A 24,191-nucleotide genomic window follows, 5' to 3' on the forward strand; every position below is an offset into this window, starting at 1 on the left:
CGTGACCGAGGATATCTTGCAACTACGTGAAGCTCGTCTGGCAAATTCTTAATGACTAAATTCGCTTCACGTAATGAGTAAGTCGTACTTGATTGGTCAGTTTTACCTCCGAGTAATGAAAAACTCTAACATGATTGGTCAATTTGGCTCCACGGAACAAAAAGTCAGCTACGCGTAGCAGCTCCACGTTGTGGCGGTTGCGGCCTACCATATCAGTATCCCATATGATATTTCTATTGTAAGAAAATTTTATTTGTTGTCACGTAAATCACAGGTTTCGTTTAAATGTACTAACTGGAAATTAAATGTACTAATTAGTGAGGACCGGTATTTTGCTGTGGATATGTTTAACTGTAATTTGCGGGTAAAAAATTTGAAATCCTGAGTAAAAATGTTGATAATATTCAACTCTTTGAGAAAATTATTTTATAAAGGAATGCTGGTAAAACCAGGTGCAATACAATGTACATTATTGACACACTATCACGCTCTTTATCTTCGTCAATAATAGAATAATCGATTTCAATCGAATTGAATGCATGAGTTTGTAGTTGACTACTGAGCGACCTAAGCGATCGATTGCTAGCCAATCAGATAGAACTCCTTTTCTTGCGTTCAGTGAAATACCACTCGCCTGTCGCTCACTACCACTCGCCCATCGCTCACCAACGGAGTATTAAATTTATATTTATCGTATAGGACGTCGACGGTGTGTGGTATCACCTAGTTGGGAAAATTCAAGAAACAAAATATTAAAATGGAGAAACGTTTTACAAGAACAAGCATGTTTCACTGTGCCTCCAGGTTTCTGAAATTGGGCTGCTCCATGCTGCAAGCCCCAGAGTTACATATATGGGAGGCCTAAGTACGGTACCAATTCAATATATATTTATGGAAATTGTTTTACCATTTATTTGCACACAAAAGTAAACTGCGGATTTACTGCGCACCTTTTAGATAAAAATTTGATCATTGCATCTGTGTGTGACTTGTATGGCATGGGAGTTGTGTTGGAGATCAATGGTGGTGCATCCGTAGTGTACGTAGCACACGTATTGCAATTTGGCATTTTGCCCATTCATGCCTAAAGGCTAAACTATGATCAGCTCATCATCATGTGTGAGATGGGAGTCAGGACTAACTATAAAAAAAGCCCAAAATTTTCCGCTTTACAAATGTCAAATTCGCTTTTTTCCGCCTTTGTAAATTTTGCGATAAAAATTTTTCACAAAAAAAGCCTTACGCCTTAACATTGGAGATTGTCAATTTCGCACAAATAGCATTTGATTTAAGCATTGCTTGCGACCACCTGCATGGCAGTGCGTGCATGCCATTCTACATACACATATATCAATACCATGTTGTTTCTTGTTACAAGTCTTATTTGTTCCACCTTATAAAACACCGACCAAACTTAAGGTGCCCTCAAAGATCATGTTGTCCGCCTGGGTTGTCTGCATCCCAATTTAAATGCATGAATGTCACTCTCCTCAAAAGGCAGTCCCTGGTTACTCATTGTACATACCAGCTTTTTGTTGCACCAGTAGTACTGTTGTCAAGTTCATCACTATACATTCTCATTAAAAGCCACCATCTCCTGAAAGCAGTTGCTGCAACTGTACAGTTCACATCAAGTTGACATCAGTATCACCTAGTTGGGGAAATTAAAGAAATAATATCTTAAAATGGAGAAAAGTTTTACAAGAGGGGCCTCTAGACTTCTCGCGTAAATTCACATATTAATCATGCGCCAGTCCTGCATTACACAACGCACAACTAGCGTACAGCATTCATACACTCCTATCAAAGCAGCCAATCAGAAAAGTATGAAACATGCATTGATTGTGTATATTGTGCATTCTGCGTAGTCTACAGCAGTGTTTCATGCGTGTTCGTGTCACATAGGATTGATTCATTTTTCGGGCGGGTTTATATTTGGTTCTAATTTCCAACATTTTGAGTGATAATTTGTTACATAAAAAAAGTTAAAATTATGTGTTTTTTTTTTGTCGTGTATGACATGCGCTTATTTTGGGGGGCTTTGGGGGCGCCAGCCCCCAAGAGTAAAAACAGGGGGCAGCGAAATTGAAGGGCTGAAAAAACAGGGGTGGCAAAAACAAAAACAAAGGGGGTGGCAAAAAGAATTAATAAATAAAAAAGGCAGAAAAATTTGATATTTAAAGCATACAAATTTTTGAAAAAATGTTGCTATACATCAAAATGTGTTGCTTTTAGGGTGCTAGCACCTGAAATCTTTTTTTTTTTTTTTTTGCTCTTCACTTTTTCAAACAACCAGGAAAAAAATGGGTCAACCTTTTCGGGCTGTTGAGGAAGGGCAGCAAAATTTAATTATCTTCACCCCCCCCCCCGGGGTTGGGGCGGCCACGGTAGGCCCTACGCCACTGTATGAAATAGATTAATAAACACATATTAGGCCAATGAAAGTCAATTCATTGTTTCCCGTTACACAATTTTTAATGGCTGTGTAGGTGACCATTTCATTTTCCATTATTCATTATTTTATACCATTTCATTATTGCATCTGTTACAGGTGTAAACCAATAACTACCTATGTATACATGTGATAAATCACTTTTGTAGTTTACAGATGTAGTTTACAACCACATGAAGGTGATTGTACAACTATTATCAAAAGTTTCTCAATATTTTTTACGGGATGAGATCAGAGCAAATCAAAAGTGCGGGACAAAGAATTGAGTAGGTATTCATTATAAATTCATTATTAACCATATAACATGCTCCTACTGCAAAGAAAATCCCTGAAAATCAACAGAAAGAGATTTATGATATTTTAAAACCACAATTATTTATTGGTATGTTAAAGTTTGTTAGAAATAAACATTTTATTCAAAATAATGAAATATTTGGCCAGCAATTGCTTTTGAGCGGAGTAGGGTAACGGGAAACAAGGAATCGACTTTCATTAGCCTTACTTACATGTAGGCCCTATTGCTCGAGAAATTTAGGCAAAATAATGCACTTGCGCTGTCGATTCGTCTAATTTTGTCTTCCCCCTTTGGGGCTCATGCATCGACGCACCAGCAAGTCCAGCATCAGCGCATATGCATTATTTTTCGAGCAGTAAGTAATACGCATTCATAATTAGGCCTACCTATAATTATTGAACCCCAGGCCTTGCCGTTTGACTTTTTTTTTGGTGAGCGTTCGCTCGCCACCGCTCGCCCCCCCAAAAAAATTTCTAGTGAGCGATTTTCCACTCGCCATGGACACTAAATATTACTCGCTGCGAATCTCACAAAATCAGCCAGCGAATTAAGTGTTAAAACGATTTAGAAAGGTACAAATATTAGTGCCTTTCGCGTGCATTTGAACGTGAATTTTAAAACCGAAACTCTTATTTGAATATAGGCCTACCCCAATAAGTGTATTGTGAAAATTCAACCATTCGCGTACCATCATTCGCGTACCATCAACCACTCGGCTTTAAAATCTAGACAGCAATGCCTGGCGCTCAACTGCGTGCATGCCATATCAAATCAATTGTCATTGATACAGGTTGTTTATGACTGATGTTTTTTCGTGGCCTGATCCCGGGCCTGGCCTAGCCTACAATATAAGGCCGTGTAAAATTAATATTTTGGTTCTCGTCCCCTCCCTCCTCAATTTCTGGGATTTTGATTTTTTTTTTTTTTTTAGATTTTTCAATTTTTTTAGACTTTGGAATGATTTATGAAATCTTCATACATATAAATAAGTTTATTAGAGAACACGCATCACTTCCAAGTCTTTTTGTGGTACTCTAGGGGTTTATCCTCAGAATCTCACATTTGAAAAAAAAAAAAAAAGGGCCTCATCGTTTCCTCGAGCACTGTTGGAGAAGACCGAAAACTACTGACAATGCTAATTTTACATTGAAAAAAAAAAAAAAAAAAAAACACCTCCCTCCCTCATCAATTCATGAAAATCCTCTGGACGAGAACCAAAACATTAATTTTATACGGCCTAAGAGTGAATCAGTCATGAGTCACGACACTGCTCTTGTTTACGGTGTAAAAGATGGCCTTATAAACCATGCACACTACACGTGAAAATAATTGAAATAACTTCAGCTTTTATACTTACATTGTTTACCACCACCGCACCGTGAACGCCGAGGCTGTGCATAGTCAGTGCATCCATGTCACTGTGGTCTGAGCGGGGTCTGTGGCGACGATGTTTCCTTCTCAAAATCAAGTTAAATATTGCGATCTGACGGTGTGCAATGGACTCAATATGTTACAAAACCACAAAAGTTTCACCATGATGACTAAAAATCGTGCAAAGTTGATTATTTTGGTTTAAAAATGGGAAAATTGTAAAAACTACTAATGGCGGACGCAACAGAAATTTTTTTTAAACATCAGCTACCAAATTTGCTGGCAAAGAGGTTTATTCCCTGCATCGGTACTCAGCTGTTTGTTTTCAAGCTCGCTTTATGTGTAGCGAACAAAAGCTACCCAAATCAGCCAAATGTCGGGCTTTAATCAGGGCTCCGTTTGTCTTTATATTCCCATGGTAGCATCATGAACGAAGAATGGGGCACAATAGTAGCTGAAAGCCATGACGTAATCAAAATCTACTAAATATTCATATTTTAGCATTTTTCACTGCACCAATATTGGATTGCTGAACGATTCAGTCCTCACCATCAGCACCAACGCTCTGCAGGGTCTATTGTTCTATTGTTTCCGATTAGAGCGCTGACATATTGGAAAATGTTGCCAATCAATATTCATGAGAGTGTACATTCAACGTCCAGTTTGCGAAATTGGGTGAGTTGTGTTTGGTAGGTGTGAAATACATGTGACTGGGCGTTTTAATTACGTAACGAATAAAGGCATTGACATCGTCGAATGGCTGCCCAGTGCTGTTATGTGTTTAGTTATTATATAGGCCTAATAATTATTATTAAATGTATTTATCATTCCTTTCTTTTCCCTTCTCTGTACTTATTCTTTCCTAGGCCTACATTTTATCACTCCCTCGCTCTCATTGTCCCCTCTCACCCTCCCTCTCTCATTCCCATAATTTTCCTTATATTTCTATTTATCTACTTGTCTTTATTATCCCTTCCTCCAGCCCTCATTCTCATTCTCCATATCCACTCCTCCCCTCTTCCTCCCTCCCCCTCCCAAGACTTCTCACAGAGGTGAATCTGTCCCTCCCCAACCCCCTCCCCTCTTTGGGTACGCCACTATTTCTATACCAATCTCCTTCTTAAAATAAAATTAAATGGAAATTTCTTAAAAACAACCTTTATAGGCCTATACTTATACTTACATGTAGGCCCTATACGTATAGCGATTACCATTATAGTGTAATATAGATATATGGACTGGAAATGGCAGCCTTCATACATTCTAATGTGTAATCGATCACCAAGAGCATTCAATTTATTTAAATGAAACACCTATCGTCAGGTGGGTGGTAAAGATGATTGCATCGACAGCTAAAGCCTCCTTATAGTCTTCAGACCCACACAAGCACACATTTGGGATACATTGAGTACAATGGTACCACTTTACACATGACTGCCCTTACACATGACTGTAGTGTGGTCACTTATTGATACTCGCCTGTTGTGTAGAGCGTTAATATGATGCCGGGTCAGTGACCAATTTAATGGCGGAACCCCTTTATTCGAAACAATGGTACCACTTTTATGAATAGCCTGTCGCAACTTCTAATCGGCATCAAACGAACAAAAGATTATATAATCTATTGCGACTCTATTTCTATTTAAAACCTCTTTGATCAGCACAACCAAGGAAGATCGACGGTTACGCACGAAGTGTGGCACAACCCGATGACCGTGCGTAGATGTTGAAAGGACTGGAGGTTCTCACCATCAGCACAACCAAGGAAGATCGACGGTTACGCACGAAGTGTGGCACAACCCGATGACCGTGCGTAGATGTTGAAAGGACTGGAGGATTTAGTCTAGTATGGCACCCCCGGTCATTTGCGGCACCGGTTTGCTACCGTAGAAATAAAAAGAAACGCCCATCCCTAAATTGGTAAACAATCAATTCCTGAGCATTGGAAGAACGCAAACCAAGCACTTGCATGACTCGGAAACATTCTGCGATTTATACAATAACAACCAGACAGGAATCATGACAGAGTAAGTCAAAGAGATAGTAAAACATGTTAAGAAATAACTGCTGTGCGTGAAGAGTGAGTAAGCTCCATCCTTGCTGCAGGTGATGTGTGCATGCAATGATGCATTGCATGTTGCATGTACAGTCAACATGGTTAAAGCTGCAGAATTTTGATCGGTTTTGACAAAATTTTGATACACAATTTTTTTCACTAGCCCAAGAAAGGCGATCTTGACTTTTTAGACCACCCTCGCTATATAAGGACTAAAGTTTTACTTTTCCATCAAGCTTTAGCTAAAAATTGCATCCGTTTTTTAAGAGTTGCCTGCCCATTTGGCACTCTTGCTCGAGAAGTCTAGCTAAGAATTTGCTCACCGATAGCTTCACATTTAATACGGCTAGAGAGACCATTGCATTCAAAATCTAGTCAGATTTGCTGAAGCATGACACCGTGTGAAGCAATAAGTAAGTTCTGAAATAAACACAGCCGATCAAAAATGTTGCTAAAATATAAAAACACTTCAAAATAGGCAAATCTTGCTCAAAAGATACAGTTGACTCATCGAAATAACTTTCAAGAATTCAAATTTAAACATTTTAGAATAATAACCACCGTGCAAAAAAATTGCACCGCTTGTCGATCGAAAAAAGATAGCAACACACTCTAGAATCGAATATGTACAAATGTAACTATCGTACGTGCAAATTCGAAGCTAGAGTTCTCGAGTAAGAGTTGCCTGAACTTGCCAAACTCTTTTTTATTTGGTCATTTTCACAGTAAAGTAGTGTTCTAATAAAGCCACAGAATTCCATGATCATCTAGTTAGCAGCTACCTTGGGTAGCATAATCAGCTTTGGGAGTTACTGCGTTCAGTTTTAGCAGGCTTAAATGTACTTAATATTGCCATTTTGAAAAACTATAAAAAACAGTAACATTTTTGTAAAACCCTGTGTTTTCTTCAGTTAGTTCATGGATAATTTTTCTTATCCTGAAAGTACAGTCATATGTTCAGTAAACACTGCCACATTAGATTTAATTGTGAACAGCCCTGTATTTTTGAGAACCGGACTTTGATATTTGTCGTTTCGGAGGCTTCATTTTCCGTTAACAATTGTTAACAAACTTTGTGGGTGTAGCTTTGGTTCGTAATTCTTGGTTATTTCTTCACTTCTTCTTGATTCATAACAGTTGTTATCTTAACTTGAAATGGGTAACAAAAATTAGTCGATTTGCAAGCTTTTAAAATTTTTATAAAATCTTGACTTCAAAGAGCCGTTTTTCCGTTAACTTTTTGAAGCCTCCGAAACAAACTGTTCAGCAAGCTTGTGCAAATATAAATAAAAGAGCTCATCCAATCTATTTATCAAAATGTAGCAAAGTAGATCCTCAAGTCACATGTTTTTAAATCGTGGAGATATATATCACCGCTTGAAAATGGGACCCAATACAAACTTTCCGTTAACAATTGAAGCCTCCAAACAAATGAAGCCTCCAAACAACAATAAGGTTAATTATCATCTATGCATATGGTGATTTTCACGGTAAAGGGTGTAACTTTGGATTTTTAACATTTTAATCCGTAGTGTTCTAATAAAGCCACAGAATTCCATGATTTTTGGCCACATAAGTCATCTAGTTAGCATCTACTAAGGCTGGCATTTTCGGTCGGGTAAACGGGTACCCGCCCGAGATTACATTACCCGGGTAGGAAATACCTCCCCGAGTACCTGAAATTAAAAATAAAAAAAAAAAAAAAAAATTTTAAAAAAAAAAAAAAAAAAAAAAAAAAAAAAAAAAAAAAAAAAAGAAAAAAAAAAAAAAAAAAAAAAAAAAAAATTCAAGATATTTTGTTATTTTTAATATGAAAATTGATAATTTGTATTCATGTCATAGTCTATTAATGATTTCAAAATGCATTCCAATTCAATACATTTTGAAATCATTAATAGACTATGACATGAATACAAACTATCAATTTTCATATAAAAAATAACAAACTATCTTGAATTTTTTTTTTTTTTTAGGTCAACCATGAATGATCCTGGCACTTAGGTCTAGGTCCAGAGACACTACAAAACCGAAAAATAAAACTTAAAAAAAAAAAAAAAAATTTTTTTTTTTTTTTTTTTTATTTGGTACCGGTTACCCGCCCGAAAATTGCGGCGGGTACCCGGGTACAAAATTACCCGAAAATGCCAGGCCTAGCATCTACCTTGGGTAGCATAATCAGCTTTGGGAGTTACATGTACTGCGTTCAGTTTTAGCAGGCTTAAATGTACTTAATATTGCCATTTTGAAAAACTATAAAAAACAGTAACATTTTTGTAAAACCCTGTGTTTTCTTCAGTTAGTTCATGGATAATTTTTCTTATCCTGAAAGTACAGTCATATGTTCAGTAAACACTGCCACATTAGATTTAATTGTGAACAGCCCTGTATTTTTGAGAACCGGACTTCGATATTTGTCGTTTCGGAGGCTTCATTTTCCGTTAACAATTGTTAACATTAAACAAACTTTGTAGGTGTAGCTTTGGTTCATAATTCTTGGTTATTTCTTCACTTCTTCTTGATTCATAACAGTTGTTATCTTAACTTGAAATGGGTAACAAAAATTAGTCGATTTGCAAGCTTTTAAAATTTTTATAAAATCTTGACTTCAAAGAGCCGTTTTTCCATTAACTTTTTTGAACCCTCCGAAACAAACTGTTAAGCAAGCTTGTGCAAATATAACTACAAGAGCTCATCCAATCTATTTATCAAAATGTAGCAAAGTAGATCCTCAAGTCACATGTTTTTAAATCGTGGAGATATCACCGTTTGAAAATGGGACCCAATACAAACTTTCCGTTAACAATTGAAGCCTCCGAAACAAATGAAGCCTCCGAAACAACAATAAGATTAATTATCATATATGCATATCTAAATTGGTGTGTTTCATACTGATATCTGCATTGTAATTATTACTTGATATGTGCAGAATGTCATAAATTAAAAAAAAATTTGACATTATGGTTAATGTTTGAAAAATATACTGATACCCAAAAAAGCCTGTTTCGGAGGCTTCACATGCAAAAAACACCATACTTAACAAATGGGTGAAAAAATTAACATGTGATAAATCTACAATATCTGCCGCATAGAATCATTGATTCAATACACACAAGAAAATAACAGCTTAGATGATCCCAACACTGTTGTTTTCAAAAAACTACTTCTGCAATGTTTAACAATTGTTAACATGAAGCCTCCGAAACAAAAAAAATGACTTGCTGTGATAATTTAATTTTTGTCACAACTGAAATTCAATACTTAGAAGCAAAGCATGAAAATTGGTAATTGTGATATTTTTTACCTATTTGTTTATGTCAACTTGTAGTAGTTAGCCAAATATTTTACTTTTATGATCACCTGTGTTGTTAACTGAAGCCTCCGAAACACAAATCGCTTGAAATGCCAATTCTAAAAAATAACTCCAATTTCTGTGAAACTTGGCTGGGAGGTTCCTTTCATCAAGTAGCACTGTTGTACAGAACTATCTCATTTTGGAAAATGGATCTCATTTTCAAAATCGTCTCAAATTGGATAGAATTGAGATGCAATATGAGATTGAATTTGAGTACCAATATGAGATCCATTGACCATTATCACCCAATTCAGGGTCGGATCCAGGAATTTTTGATAAAGGGGGCGCCTTTTGGTCGATTTACGAAAAAATGTGTTAAAGGGGTTACCCCTCGAAAACTCAACGGTTTTGGCCCATTGTTTGCTGTTAATGGCGAATTTGTTCCTTTTTTTAAATTTCTTACAATTTTTGTATTTTTAAGTTACCGCGCGCCTTTGCTAGTCAAAAATAGAGGGGGCTAGGCCGGCTGCGCCCTTCTAAATCCGCCCCTGCAATTGGTGCTTAGTACAAAATGTTTGCAGGGGCGGCGCCAGGGTATTTTGATAGGGGGCAAAACAATTTTTGAAATTTGTTATGTGGTGCGACAGCGCCGCCTGTCCTGAGGGGTGTCTGAGGGGGATGTGCCCCCTCAGAATTTGGAAAAATTTAAAATGAAAGCACAAATGAAGCCATTTGATGCGCCTTTTCCGGGTTATTTATTTATTTTCCAACCGCATATTTTTATGGATTTCATTCACGGGCCCGACTTTAAGCCCGCTGGGTTTAGGCATGGACCTACTCAATTAGTAAATCCAGCACCTTTGGCAACCAAATAAGTTCATTGTACAAATGTGCACGAAGTGAAATATGGTGGAAATGTTAAACAAAGTCGCCTCAAGCGCGAAAAATTGGCACTTTTAGGCTAAAATGGCCAAATATGAGGTTACTTTGGTCAGAAACCCACATACAGGCATCAACATTAGGGAATGATTGTATGGACCATCTACCCTATCAAAATATTGGGGGATTTATGCCCCACACCGGTCGGATCTCTCACGCCTCTGGTCGCAACGCTGTGTATGTTAAGTCAGTTGCATTGTATATGATATGCCGGGTTTTTTATTATAAATTGGCACGATAAAATTATATGAAGGGGGGTCTTAAGGTTGGAAATATTTCAAACTGAAAGCCGTAATCAGAAGCGTGAGACGGGAGGTATAGTCGCCCTATGATCACTAAAAGCCCAAAACTCCACTTTTGAAGCGTGAAGCAGTTTAAAAAACCCTGTTTTTTTATGCTTTTTCAATTAGAAAAGGACAAAATTTGCCCATTCAGCGAGTGTAGCGAGCTTAAAAAACTAGGTTCTTTATGAGTTGGGAGAAAAGGCAAGAGAAGCCATGTGACTTTTATGGGGAAAATTTGCGAAAATGGGCCCAAAATATAAAAACCAACAACTTTAAAACCGCGTAGGTCAGCATTTCACAAGGGGCAAGATGTCCTAACCATGGCCAGGGAGGGGAATGGCTCCTTTTCTTGAATGAAAGAAAAGTTTAACCAATTTCTCACGACTTACTTGTTTAGCTGTGGTGGCCTGCGGCCGACATCCATCGACCTTCGGTGCCAACTGATGTTACTGGGAAGTTGGAGGGGTCACGTGACCTAGCCCGTTAGGGCTAGAATCACGTGACGCGATGAGCCGGTTGTATGATCTTGGGAGGTGGTGGCGTCCTCTGTCTTTGTTAAGGTCGCTGTTGGTTCGCCTTATGTTGATGGCCTCTTTAACTCCTCGCTTGAACCAGTTCTCTTCTTTGTCCAAAACGCGGACCCCCTCCCAGTCAATCTCGTGCTGAAACGTGGCAGAATGTTCGCCAACAGGCGAGGAGGGTCTGGTGTGTTCATCCAAGCGAGTTTTAAGGGTTCTGGCACTTTCACCCACATAAGTGGATGTGCATTCCTTGCAAGGCACCTGATATACAACTCCGCACTTGTCGAGCTTATTCGCTTTGTCCTTTGGTGCTACCAGGAGCGATCTAAGAGTGTTTTGTGGCTTGACGTGAGTGCTGATGCCGTTGGAGCGGAACAGTCTTTGCAAAGACTCTGTGATCCCTGCCACATAAGGGATGGACACATTGCCTTTTGACGCAATGGTATTGTGCCGAGGTAGCCTGTTTTTTCTTCTTCTCCCTCCTCTCTTTCTCTCCCCTCTCTTTTCTCTCTCCTTCTTCTCTTTCTCTTTTTCCTTCCTTTTACCTCTTTTTTGAAAATCATAGGGGGGGCAATTGCCCCCCTTGCCCCCCCTGTGGCGCCGCCCCTGAATGTTTGTCATATCATGGTCAAAAAAGTTGGATGGGGATCACCAAAATTGTATTTTGACAGAGCTCCTAATTACTCCAATTTCAGTAGCATTGGGAATTTAGTACTTACAGATCATGTTTCTCTGCCAAGAAGACAAGGTCAATACCAGTATGTGTTATTGATACTTCACATTTATGTATCCCACATTATCAGGGTTTTGTTTCAGTTTTCTCTGTAATGATTTATTTGCATATTACAAAACTCTTTATTTATTTTTAATTTTTAAATGCTAGTACCAAACAAACTGAAACCAACTATCCTGCTGGATATTCCTAAAATGAGTAGGCCTATATACTGATGTTTTGTGCAAATTATTTTGCATTAGGCCTACTTGTTTTTTATTTACCAATTAAGGGCTGGGGTATGAACGTTTGGACAGTATTTATTTTGGGACATTAGAGCACATCAGACATATCGAATTGCATTCTGAATATGAAGAATGTCATTCTGATATCAAATAATTTTGATTTTTTGAAATTCGCAATTTAATACACATTTTATGGCAAATCATTAGAAATTGATATTTTTGATATTTAACAGTACTTGAAGTAAACTTTATAAATCTGATGATTTATACATAAAGTGTATGTAGGTGGGATGAAAAGCCGATGATCAATTGAAAATTTTGACCTTTCGTATTGAAGATATGGATTTTTTTTTCCCAAACACCAAAAAAATTAGGTCTTTTGGGAAAAAAAATCCATATCTTCAATATGAAAGGTCAAAATTTTCAATTGACCGTCAGCTTTTCCTCCCTGCTACATACACTTTAAGAATATATCATTAGATTTATATAATTTACTTCGAGGACTGTTATATATCAAAATTTGAAAAATATCAAATTTTTATAATTTGTCATAAAATTTGTATTATATTGTGATTTTTAAAAAATGAAAATTATTTGATATCAGAAAGACATGCTTCGTATTCAGAATGCAATTCGATAGGTCTGAGGTGCTCTCATGTCCCATAAAAAATACTGTCGAAACGCAATAAACGCTCATTTTGGATCCCTTAAAAGTACCTGACATATTTTTCACTCAATGTTGGTGCTCAAAGAGTTTTAAAAATGAAACCACTGTTCTGTAGGAATGTGCACATTAAATTTATGATCACATTCTCAGCTAACACTTACTTCTGAAACATTGAAAATTACATTCTCTATTTTTTTCCTACAAACTTGATAAAGATTTTTTCAATTCCCCCATCAAACTTTTAAGTTAAAACTGGAGAAAAGCTGAAAAAACTTTTGAAGTTACTAATAGTTTACTAAAAATCATAGACTGAGACTCTAAATTTAGAGTCTACATGTATAGGCACGTTCAGACCTGAATAATTACTCGAGTTAAATTTTTTACAACCCGTGATAATAAAATACCACAAATATTTTTGTTAACTCGACTGATTGTCCACACTTACTTTACCCGACCTTTTAGCTCGAGTCGACCGGCGGACGTAAATTTACCCGACCATTTTGTACCTGGGTATAATTTCCGGAAGTTGTACTGCCACTTACTTTGACCCGCTGGGCTAATTTGCGCGGATTCTAAAAATAAATCTGAATCCGATTGTAAACAAATGTCGTGCGAGTATTAAAATGGATGGAATTGTAAAATTGCTATTGTTTTTCCTGTTGCTTCATCGGCAAATTGGTGTTGCAAATGATACACAGCAAAAGCTTATCGCAATAATCATGATGCTCAGCCCTCGAATTAAGGATCTGAAGGGGCACGGCAACTTTTTTAGGGCAAGTTGATAATTGCCTTGGATTTTCACTGAAAAGGCAAGGCAGCACAGCAGGTTGTAATATTTCAAGAGGGCATCATGGCAACTGTTGAAAATTTGAGAAGGGCACCAAGGCAATTTCTCAAAAGTGAAGAAAACACACACAAACATAGATAGATGATTTTATAATGAAGGGGCAGGGCTGGGGCACCGACGGCAACTTCATTAGAGGGCACGGCAAGTGAATGCCTTGGGTAAAGGTCACATTTTGAGGGCATTGCGGCAGCGGGGTTGGGCACCCATGACAAAATGCCATGGGTGCCGTAGGTTAATTCGAGGGCTGATGATGCTTGAACTGGTTAGGATGCGACGGGAGCAAGAAGGGAGGTCAAATCTGGCGAAAAGGTCATTGTTTATCTTGACTGTTACCTCTGGTGCGATCCACACGTGCATCTACCTCGACTGCTCAGGTCAGGTTAAGGATTTACCTCTGACTTTTTTCAGAGGTAAATTGGTCGGGTTAAGGTCGGGATAAACTGCCCCGACTCCTGTCCAGACGATGCACAAACTCGACCTTTATCACGAAGCTTGTTCCCGACTGGGCACTTTACTCGAGGTAAATACCCCTTTTCTCGAGTTAACTACCCTACGTCTGAACACATTATATGTAAAAATACATTCAACATCAGAGGGTTGACCTTGTTTGGGGACACAGAACAAGCATGAATTGGTTGTTTACAAAAGACCATGAACAGCAATTAAACCTAATATACTTGACCATGGGAAGTCCAGACACTGGGTACTTGGTTCCATACATTACCATACTTCACAAACCATAACAGTTAGCACCCAATAAAACTAATTGGGTGGATTATATCTCAATTTGACACTCAAATTGGATCTCATATTGGATCTCAAATTGTGTCTCAATTCTATTCAATTTGAGATGATTACAAAATGAGATCCATTTTCCAAAACGAGATACTTTTGAATAGCAGTGTAGTATTTGTACATGAAGTTAGACATTCAAATTATTTTAGGAACCCAATTAAAACTTAAAAAATATGTTTAAGGTTGGGAAATTTCCATTGCAAATGACCCTTGATGTTAAAAATTTTCAAAATTGCAATTACAAACATAGCAAAACATGGTATAAAATTTAACTTATATCTGTTGAATTACTTTGGAATGGGATTTCACATATATTCCAGCTTTCATGTCATAATTTTCTGAGCTTATGTAAAATACATTTTTTCTTAGATTTTAACCAAAATGTTATGGAAATGTCAATTTTTTTATCTTAGAAATCAAAAGGTTTAAACCTTGAAACATTATTTTACTGGAATTTAAGTTGCTTCTATGCATGATTACAGTAAACAGAAACATATTTAAGTGGTTTGAAATTTTGACCCTAAAAATCAAAAGTTACACCCTTTACTGTGAAAATGACCATTTAGTAATTGGGGGGGTGGCAGGGTTCTATTTACTTTGAAAACCTTGCATACATTGTAGCAAGTTTTATAGCGACAATATTATTTAGGTGATGTTCTTATTATATTAATTAGTATATGAGCATTTATGGGAAAGCATGGAAAGGACTAAGGAGTCACAATTTTGCTGGATTTGACCATTTTGGATGCTACAATGTATATTATGAACTATTCTTTGATATTTACATGTAGATAAAAAAGATTCATAACTTTCTTGTCGCATGAGATCTTTTGGGTTGCTGGTAAAAAAGAAGGAAATTAGCGAAGTTTCTGCCAATCAATTTTTCAATTTCGATCACAAAATTTCTGATATTTTTTTGTCGATACACGTATGCAAAGCTCTTGTCACCAATCATCTACACTTTTTATTGTGTATAGCCTACATGTAAAGCAAGCTAAGAATGCTGATATGACAATCAGCCTACAAACCAGCCCTTGAATTAACCCACGGCAAAATGCCATGGGTGCCCATCCCCACTGCCATAATGCCCTCAAAATATATCCTTTACCGACGGCAGTCACTTGCCATGCCTTTTAATGAAGTTGCCATCGGTGCCCCAGCCCTGCCCCTTCGTTATAAGATCATCTATCAGACTGTTTGTGTGTTTTCTTCACTTTGAGATTTTATTGCCTTGGTGCCCTTCTCAAATTTTCAACAGTTGCCGTGATGCCCTCTTGAAATATTACAAATTGCCATGCTGCCTTGCCTTTTCAGTAAAATCCAAGGCAATTATCAACTTGCCCTAAAAAGTTGCCTTGCCCCTTCAGACTTAATTCTAGGGCTGAGAACATGTCACAATTGAATACCTGAGTGGAAGAAGGGCCCAACTCCAATTTTTTACCAAAATGAGTTAGACCCATCATTTATTGCCTGCACACTGTTCTTCCTTGTGTGTGAAAGTTGAGCCAAAATTCACTCTCTAAATAGTCTTCCACATACACTTAATCATGGTTTTCATGGAAGAAAGGCCCAACTCCATGGAGTTGGGCCCTTCTTCCACAAATATTTCGCTAAAGAGTAATTTTGTGTTCATCCATGAAATCTGCTTTTCACTACAATAAACTTTCTTGCTAACATATTACATGCTTCTACGTGTACTTGGACAATTAATGGCTAATTATCAAATTTCTGTAGCTATTTATAACACATCTGCTTACGGAACTGGCACTTGCAGTATATTTGTGGAAGAAGGGCCCAACTCCAGCTTGTATTAAGACCTGTACCGTTGCCATGGAAACATATATAATTTTGAATGTATGTAATATTGTATGTTCATGTATTAAAGGTCCCCTGAAGATGAAAACATTCTGTCTATAAAACTTTTCCAAATATTAAGTTTTTTCTTCATATCTCAAAAACAGTTTTGATGGAGTTGATGGGCCCTTCTTCCACTCAGGTATTCAATTGTATTCTCCCATTGAATTCATCTCATGTCTTTTTATTCTGTCTTATATAGGTACGGAGACAAGAAAGCTAAGGATGCACAGATGAGATCTACCATAAATCAAAAACTTGTAGAGAGCGGAGAAAAGGAGAGGTTTGTAGTCACTTTCATTTCATTGATTTTAGATAAATTTCCCCAGAATCAATGAATTCTTGAACCATGCTATAGTTTGATCAGCTCATAATAGGCGGTAAATGTTAGGCTTTTCCACTATACCCACGTTAAGAATGCTATTAGTTGACCTGTCTGGTCTATATTTTGTGTGTTAAAGAAAGTATAGGACTTGAATTAATAATCCGTAATGGTTCTGGCGAGATTTGTATCCAGAAGTTGTAGAAGCATTAAGAATGAAGTAAAATAGTCAAACTAAGCAAGAAATTAACTTACATTTATCAAAAATGGTAAAAAATGGAAAAAGTTGATTTAAATCAGTGATTTTATTTTAAAAAATCAAGTGATTTAAATCACGATTTAAATCAGTGATTTAAATCAAACAACCCTAAAGGTACAAGTTTTTCCAGATAAAATTACAATCATTTGACTTCTTTTTGGTATGACCTTGGTTAGTGTCGTCTGTTTATACCATGATAAACAGATATTCTCCAATTTTCGACTGAAATAGATCAGAAGAACGTCACAGATTTTGGCCAATTTTTTTTGGGGGGGGTGGTACTCAAGCCGACGGCCGCAGTGGCTACGCCGCTGTACTGCACTGAACAAAGTTATTGGTTTTTTTTTCATTGAATTTGGGTTTCTAAACTCTTGTGCTATTTTTTTACAGATTAAAAGAAATTTTAAGAAACAAACTGATAGAATGTGGATGGAGGGATCAACTCAAGCAACATTGCAAAGGTATACACCCAAATGTAATAAGAATAGACCCATACATTGTATGTCTCGAGGGAATGCACCCAAATGTATTTGGAATGCATCCAAATGTATTAGAAATACACCCAAATGTATTAGGAATATACCCAAATGTAGCAGTCAAGTTAGCTCCATTGATAAGGGGTTCGACTATAGTGCGAGAGGTTGCGGGTTCGAATCCTGGCGGTTCCTATGGAAAAATTGAGTTAGCTTGAAATTCCCCTGGACAAATGTATTAGGAATACACCCAAATGTATTAAGAATACACCCAAATGTATTAGGAATGCACCCAGTGTTTGATTTCCAACATTATTTTTGTGTACCAATATTTGTTTTGTGAAATTGTCCAAATTGTGCATAGCAATTTTTCTTTCTCAAAATTTTAACATGAGTAAGCTTAAACTGTACTGCTTAAAAGTTTAAATAGTATTTTTAGTAATTATGCAATTAATGCATTTTTTCGTATTCTGTTACAGAGGTTGTAAGGAGAAAAGGTTTAGAGCATGTTACAGTTGATGACCTTGTACAAGAAATAACACCAAAAGGCAGAGGTAAGTCACATGATGGATATATCAAACTAGAGGGCGCCACTAGACTGATGTCCTCATTCGTTATCGTTCTGGGTTGACGACTGAGAAACTTCGCATTTAATATTTAATGTCTCATATTGACTGATGTCATGCTATGACACAGCAGATAGGCCGCCCTCTCTAATTATGAGAAACTTATGTGTTAAAAAAGTGTCTGACTTTGTACCAGAATCTGGGGTCTGAACCTGGTGGTGTGACACCGAGCAATTGTGTGACTGCATTTGTTTGAACACATATTTTTAGAAATGCATAGCGCGATTCTGTCACAATGGCAGGTTAGGACACTTGAGCCGATAGCAAGTCACGTTATGGCGGACGATCAAAGTCGCACATGAATATTTTCGTGTGTCCAACACGATACAAAAGTTTTTCATATGTCAATACAAGCATAACACAGATAACGTGCACAGTGGTAGACGGTGATGGATTCAGTCTGATCAGCCATTTAAAGGCTTAATGTACGATTTCCTTCAAATTTTAAATTTGTCATTATATACTCAAAATGCTGAAATAATACTAGTAATAATGATCGGGAATGGTTTCTGTCCATTTTGAGCTGAAATAACGAGGTAACGTGAAAGAAACACTGCTTGTTATTTTGGCCGTTTAACACGCAGTTCTAGGGCTGACATAAAGTCACAATTTCTTGAATTATGACTTTATGTCGAACTTTTGCTCTGTTTACCTACAAACACAACAAATTTGGCTGATTCCATTTAGGTGCAAGTTGTGACATGTGTAAACATTACAAATATGCCAAAAAATCAGGTTTGAAAAAAATTAACCAAATTCATATTATAAGATCGTACTTTATGACTTTAATAAGCAGTCAATACCTCTGCAGATTTTGACCAGGATTAAATCAATTGCTGGTAGTCACAGTATTTGAAAGTAAAAATTGTTTGATTACTGTTATTCTCTTGTTTTTCTGTCCTCAGAATTAGTTCCTGATGAAGTCAAGAAGGATCTCTTACAGAGGATACGAGCATTCCTGGCCCAGCAGTCAAACATATGATATCAACTTATACCAAAATATATTGTACTTTATATAGTCTGTAGATAGTGGACTATTGGCTATCCACAGCCTCAGAACTAGAACTAGAAGAAGGATCTGTTACAGAACATTTGTGGCCTAGCAGTCCAGCGTGTGATATCTTCTCCACACAGGTATCAACTGCAGAGTGCAGACAACAACAGACTGCAATTGGGTGTAATCCTAATACAATTGGGTGTAATCCTAATACATTTGGGTGTGTATTCCTAATATATTTGGATGTATTCCTAATACATTTGGGTGTATTCCTAATACATTTGGGTGTATTCCTAATACATTTGGGTGTATTCCTAATACATTTTGGGTGTATTCCTAATACATTTGTGGCCCAGCAGTGTGATATTAGTCCTCTCCACACGGGTGTTAACTGCAGACGACAAGTTCCAATTTTTTTTAAGAAAAAAAAAGAAAAAGAAAAAGCAGGAATTATCGGCACAATTTCATGAAAGTGTGCGAGTGACCATGCAGAGACAAATCTTCTTTTTTTTGCCTTACTCGATGTCATATCTGCATTAGCTGCCATGTGTCATATTTTTAGATGTATACAATATAGAAATTATCAAAATGTACATATATGGCAGCTGTTACAGGTAGGACATTCTTGTTCTAATACCTCAGTGCCAACATTGCCCTATACATTGATCAGCTCGTAATCGGCGGGAATTGTTAGACTTTTATCACTATGCCGAAAAAGAGACCGACGTTAAGAGTGATATAGTTGTTCTCTATGGTCTATATTTTGCGTGTTGAAGAAAGTAGACAAATTAATGGACTTCAATAAATAACCTGTGATGCTTCTGGAGAGATGTCACAAGACAATTCTAAAAATAAGATATATTGATATTAATCCGCGATGTTATTAGGCCCGCCGATTACGAGCTGATCAAACTATCTCTAACAGCTGCCAGGTGTCATGTGTACAAGATAGAATGCAGAAATATGTACAATAAAATATACTGTAATGGTCAAATTTACATACTCTGATCAGCTCTTAATAGGCGGGACTCATAACATTGTAGATTGATACAGAATGGCGTAAAACACAGCTAGACGCAGCACTTACGCGAACTGTGCTTTGCGCGAATGATGCATGCTTTTGTGAATTTATGTGTGCGTAAGTTGGAATTTTATTGACTCGCACAGTAACAAAAACCAAATAGTTCCTGCCAATTAAGAGCTGATCATAGTATAGGGCAGCTACAATGTATATTATACTGTATTGTAGCTCTAAGAGACAAAGTTCAGTTTGGGCATGCAAGCAACTTTTCTTCACTTTTTTTTTTGTCAGGGTGCATATTTTGGATATTTGTGCCCCAGCAAAAAGAGAAGGAAAAAAACCTAAAGTTGTTTTCTTTAAACTTCCGTGGTCCGGGTACGTGCTGGTGAATTGCGATCGCGTAGAAGTGACAAGGTCGCCTACTACACGCCGCGCCGAAGACTAATGGGTCAGCCGGCTTGTTGTCAAGTGCATTGATCAGCCAATCAGCGTGATTGTTCGTCATTTACAATTTTGCATGTTGGAAGATTAAAGTCATGTCTTCCATAGGGGGTGTATGGATTCAACTGGAATAGCCTAGTTGTCATTTTTGAAACGCTGCCTTTTGTCAAAATTCAAACAAAAAATAAGTCACATTAAAGATAAGGTATTAAAGTGTGAAGAACAAATTTAATTCTCTTTAATTTGTCTTATTCAGTGTATAATTTATTCAAAATTATAGCCTAAAAAGTTCTATTGCCCTTCTCCAACCGATTCAGTAGTAGGGTAGCATGTTTTTTTTACATATTTGAATTTGGAGCATTGGGAAAGGGTTAAAGGGCAAAGAGTACCTAAATGTGACATCTCGGCAATTTCATGACCATATTTCAGTAGAACATGATGAAATACATCCACAGTCCAAATTTGGTGGGAATCAGATCATGAGGGCCCGAGATATGGCGGCATGAATACCTAATTAGCCCCATTGAAATCAGTGTAAATTGGCCTGGTTCATAACTGTTTGGAACCAGGCCAATTTACACTGATTTCAATGGGGCTAATAAAGTATTCATGCGACCATATCTCGGGCCCTCATGATCCGATTCCCACCAAATTTGGACTGTGGATGTTTTTGATCATGCTCCACCGATACATGGTATTCAAAACACTGAAATGCAAAAAAAGTTTTGTGACATCATAACTTCGGTACTATATATGACCTCGAGTCGACTATTGGTCAAAAAAGGTAACAGATTTAAGTACCGTATTATTGATCTCCTCCTAACTGAGTCAGTGAGCATGTCAATTGATTATGTTGTCAAGTGCAAGTGGCAAAATATTTATTTTAAAAAAATTAGAAGAAAAAAAGGAACCTGACCGACCTTGTCTTTGGAGCTGTAAGGACAATATGAACTTTTAGATCTAGTTGAATTTAAATACAAGTGGCTTTAATTTGATACCAACAAGCACTTTAAGGCCATGCAAATTAGCCACAGGGTGTTGGTTAGCCGCCCATCATTTTGGACAGGCAGTTTGCTCCTGGGAAACACAGCATTAGTGCCTGTGACAATAATAAGTGACATATATGCAAAATTCTAGAAATAATGCTTGAACAAATCAAGGCCATAGCAATTTAGCTATTTGAACTGATTGATCACCAGAAGGGGCAGGTCTGTTCATGTTTTCAGGGTCTAATTTTGAACAGGCAGTTTTGGTGTAGGCCTACATGACAGGCACTTTTCAAAATGCTAGTTAGCTACAATCATGGCTGAATATTCAACTTTATTTGATAGAAGCATACCAAATATATCTAACAAACACACAAGTTTATTCCACTGAAAGTATAAAACATGCTCCATGATCCTAACAGTTTATTGAATGAACTGCATTACGCTATTGATTACGGCCGGGACACCAGTTCGAATCCTTTGTCATAAATTGATAAAAGCATGTATGGCCTCTATTGAGTAGTGCTTATGAAGAAGATAAAAGAAATTTGTTTTTATTATAAAAAATCAAAAACGATCAAAATATGACTTGATTTTCATTCAGTTGTGACCAAAATTTGGGATTTATTCTAAAATTTGAGAAAACACTTACTAATTTTGTGTCTTTTGGCCAGATGAAATTAGAACAAGATTTAAGTTTGAGCATCATTGTGAAAGGCAGGGCAGCGAAAAATAATTTCCTTTCTGGGAACGTGAACTGTTGTTTGAAATATTTTCATGCGAGCTTGGAGCGAGCGCGAGTATGAACACAATTATTGAACAAGTGGGGTCCAGGGGCGAAGCCCCAGCGAAGTCTTGGAATTAAATTGCGCGAAGCGCACAAAATTGGCACTTTTTATTTTAAAATGACCAAATATGGGGTTAATTTTGGTTAGAAACCCATATACAGACGTCAATTTTGAGGGGATGATTGTATGGACCATCCCTAACAATATATTGGGGGATTTATCCCCCACCCGGATCTACCCTGTGTCATTAACTCATTAGCTAAAAATTACCGTTTGGAGTTATTACTCATTGGAGTCGTAGTGTTATGTACACCCAGATTGTAAAGTGCGCACATTTTGTTGATTTGTAGCTTGAGATTACAAAATTGAATACTTAAAACATTCGTGCACAATTTTTGGAATGTACATGCCTTCTTGTACATTTTACCCCGGAATTTTACCCTCGAATTTTTTTGACCCCCCCCCTTCATTAAGGACTGAATTGTTTTTGATCCCCCTTTTTAGGACCAAAAATTCTAGTTATTGAACATTAATTTAGTTCCAAAGATATGAACAGTTGAAGTTTTTCCAAAACAACATGCAACAAAAGAAATTATTTCCCTTGGCAAATCAACGAAAAACCTGCTTTTCTCGGGAACGAATCCTACTCATGCTATATTCATTCCGGTCACTGGCGTTTAGTTTTATTTATCAGTTATCGTCGCAGATAGTTCGCAGAAAATATTTCACGAATGATCGTGTTCACAGAATATTTTCAGAGCTTCAGACAAATGATATTAAAGATTATTTTCCGTCTTGATTTTTTTTTTCTGCGACTCTGATTTTTTTTCTGGGAACGCCGGTACCACGATACCGGTGATTTCGTAGCCCTGGTGAAAGGGCAGTGAAAACAACATGCATTGTCTGTCAGAAACACTGCAAAATATGAAGGCCAGGCACAAGGGGGAAGTGGTGACAGGCTTATGATTTTACCTGTTTTTCTCAATATTTTGTGGGAATCGAAAGCCTGGTTATGATGAGACCGAAGATTCTTGCAAAGGCCCTTTGCGAGAACCTAAACAGGTTCCTGCAATTGATGAAAATTTGAACCCCTGCGCTGGAGGGGCTTTTAACCCCCTGAGCACTACCTGCCGATCTAACATAATCTCTGATTGGTCAATTACATGATATCTTCACTTAAATCATCAATCAGAATGGAGCTTTGCAAATAATTCGCCCCAATTTTTTTGTGTGGTGAAATTATTCTAACAGTGTTGCTCATTGGTCCAATTGAAAATGAAAACTTCTTTTTGGCCAATCGGCAGGTAGAGGTAGTTCTCATGGGGTTAAGACTCAAGATTATTATATAAAAGGTAAATCAATATTATAAAATCAGATATCACAAATTATTTTATTCAAAAGAGTGATTTTGGCACACCCTTTTTTTCTGTGAATATGTACAGAGTCGGAAGCGGGAAGTCAACGTAAACTATGAACGTTTCAGCTTACTCTAAACCTGAAACGAGACACAGGATATGCAGGCACGTCCCCAGGGGGAGCTTTGGGGCTGCAGCCCCTGGGTCTTAAAAAAGAAAAAAGAGAGAGAGAGAAGGGAGAAGGAAGAGAGAGGGAGGGAGTAAGAATGGCGTAGCAAGTGGGGGCAGGGGGCATAGTACCACCTAAAATCAAAAGGGGAGAAAAAAAGCACCTCAAAAGTTGATCCATAGACCTATTTCACAAATTTTGAAGGAAATTTGAACACATTTTTATAGCCACTTTTTAGGTTAAATTTCCCGAGAATAGAGCTGAATGGAAAATATTCCTGTAAATAGATGCATATAATAGGCCAATGCTCCAAAATAACCAATAATAATGTAAAAATGTTGCACCAAGTGCCTTCATTGAGGCTTTGATTGCGAGTTATATTGAGCATGCATATTCATATAAAACTAAAATTTGTGGCTCAGTT

The 24,191-nt window shown here is 37.3% G+C and overlaps 1 protein-coding gene across 2 annotated transcripts; it reads left to right on the forward strand.

Annotated features, from left to right (window-relative positions):
• Positions 1–6,014: 6,014 nt before the first annotated feature.
• Positions 6,015–20,854, forward strand: LOC140146351 (transcription and mRNA export factor ENY2-like). Of its 2 annotated transcripts, XM_072168166.1 has the most exons (5): positions 6,015–6,145; positions 16,533–16,613; positions 17,302–17,372; positions 17,864–17,938; positions 18,916–20,849. In XM_072168166.1, exons 1-5 carry the CDS (start codon positions 6,138–6,140, stop codon positions 18,990–18,992), a joined length of 312 nt encoding a protein of 103 aa, XP_072024267.1. In that variant the 5' UTR covers positions 6,015–6,137; the 3' UTR covers positions 18,993–20,849. The 2 variants fall into 2 exon arrangements, with proteins under 2 accessions (XP_072024267.1, XP_072024266.1); XM_072168165.1 differs by lacking the exon at positions 6,015–6,145 and having other exon boundaries at positions 16,507–16,613; positions 18,916–20,854.
• Positions 20,855–24,191: the final 3,337 nt, after the last annotated feature.

This window comes from Amphiura filiformis, chromosome 2 (genome assembly GCF_039555335.1).
Source record: "Amphiura filiformis chromosome 2, Afil_fr2py, whole genome shotgun sequence".
Classification (NCBI taxonomy): Eukaryota; Metazoa; Echinodermata; class Ophiuroidea; order Amphilepidida; family Amphiuridae; genus Amphiura; species Amphiura filiformis.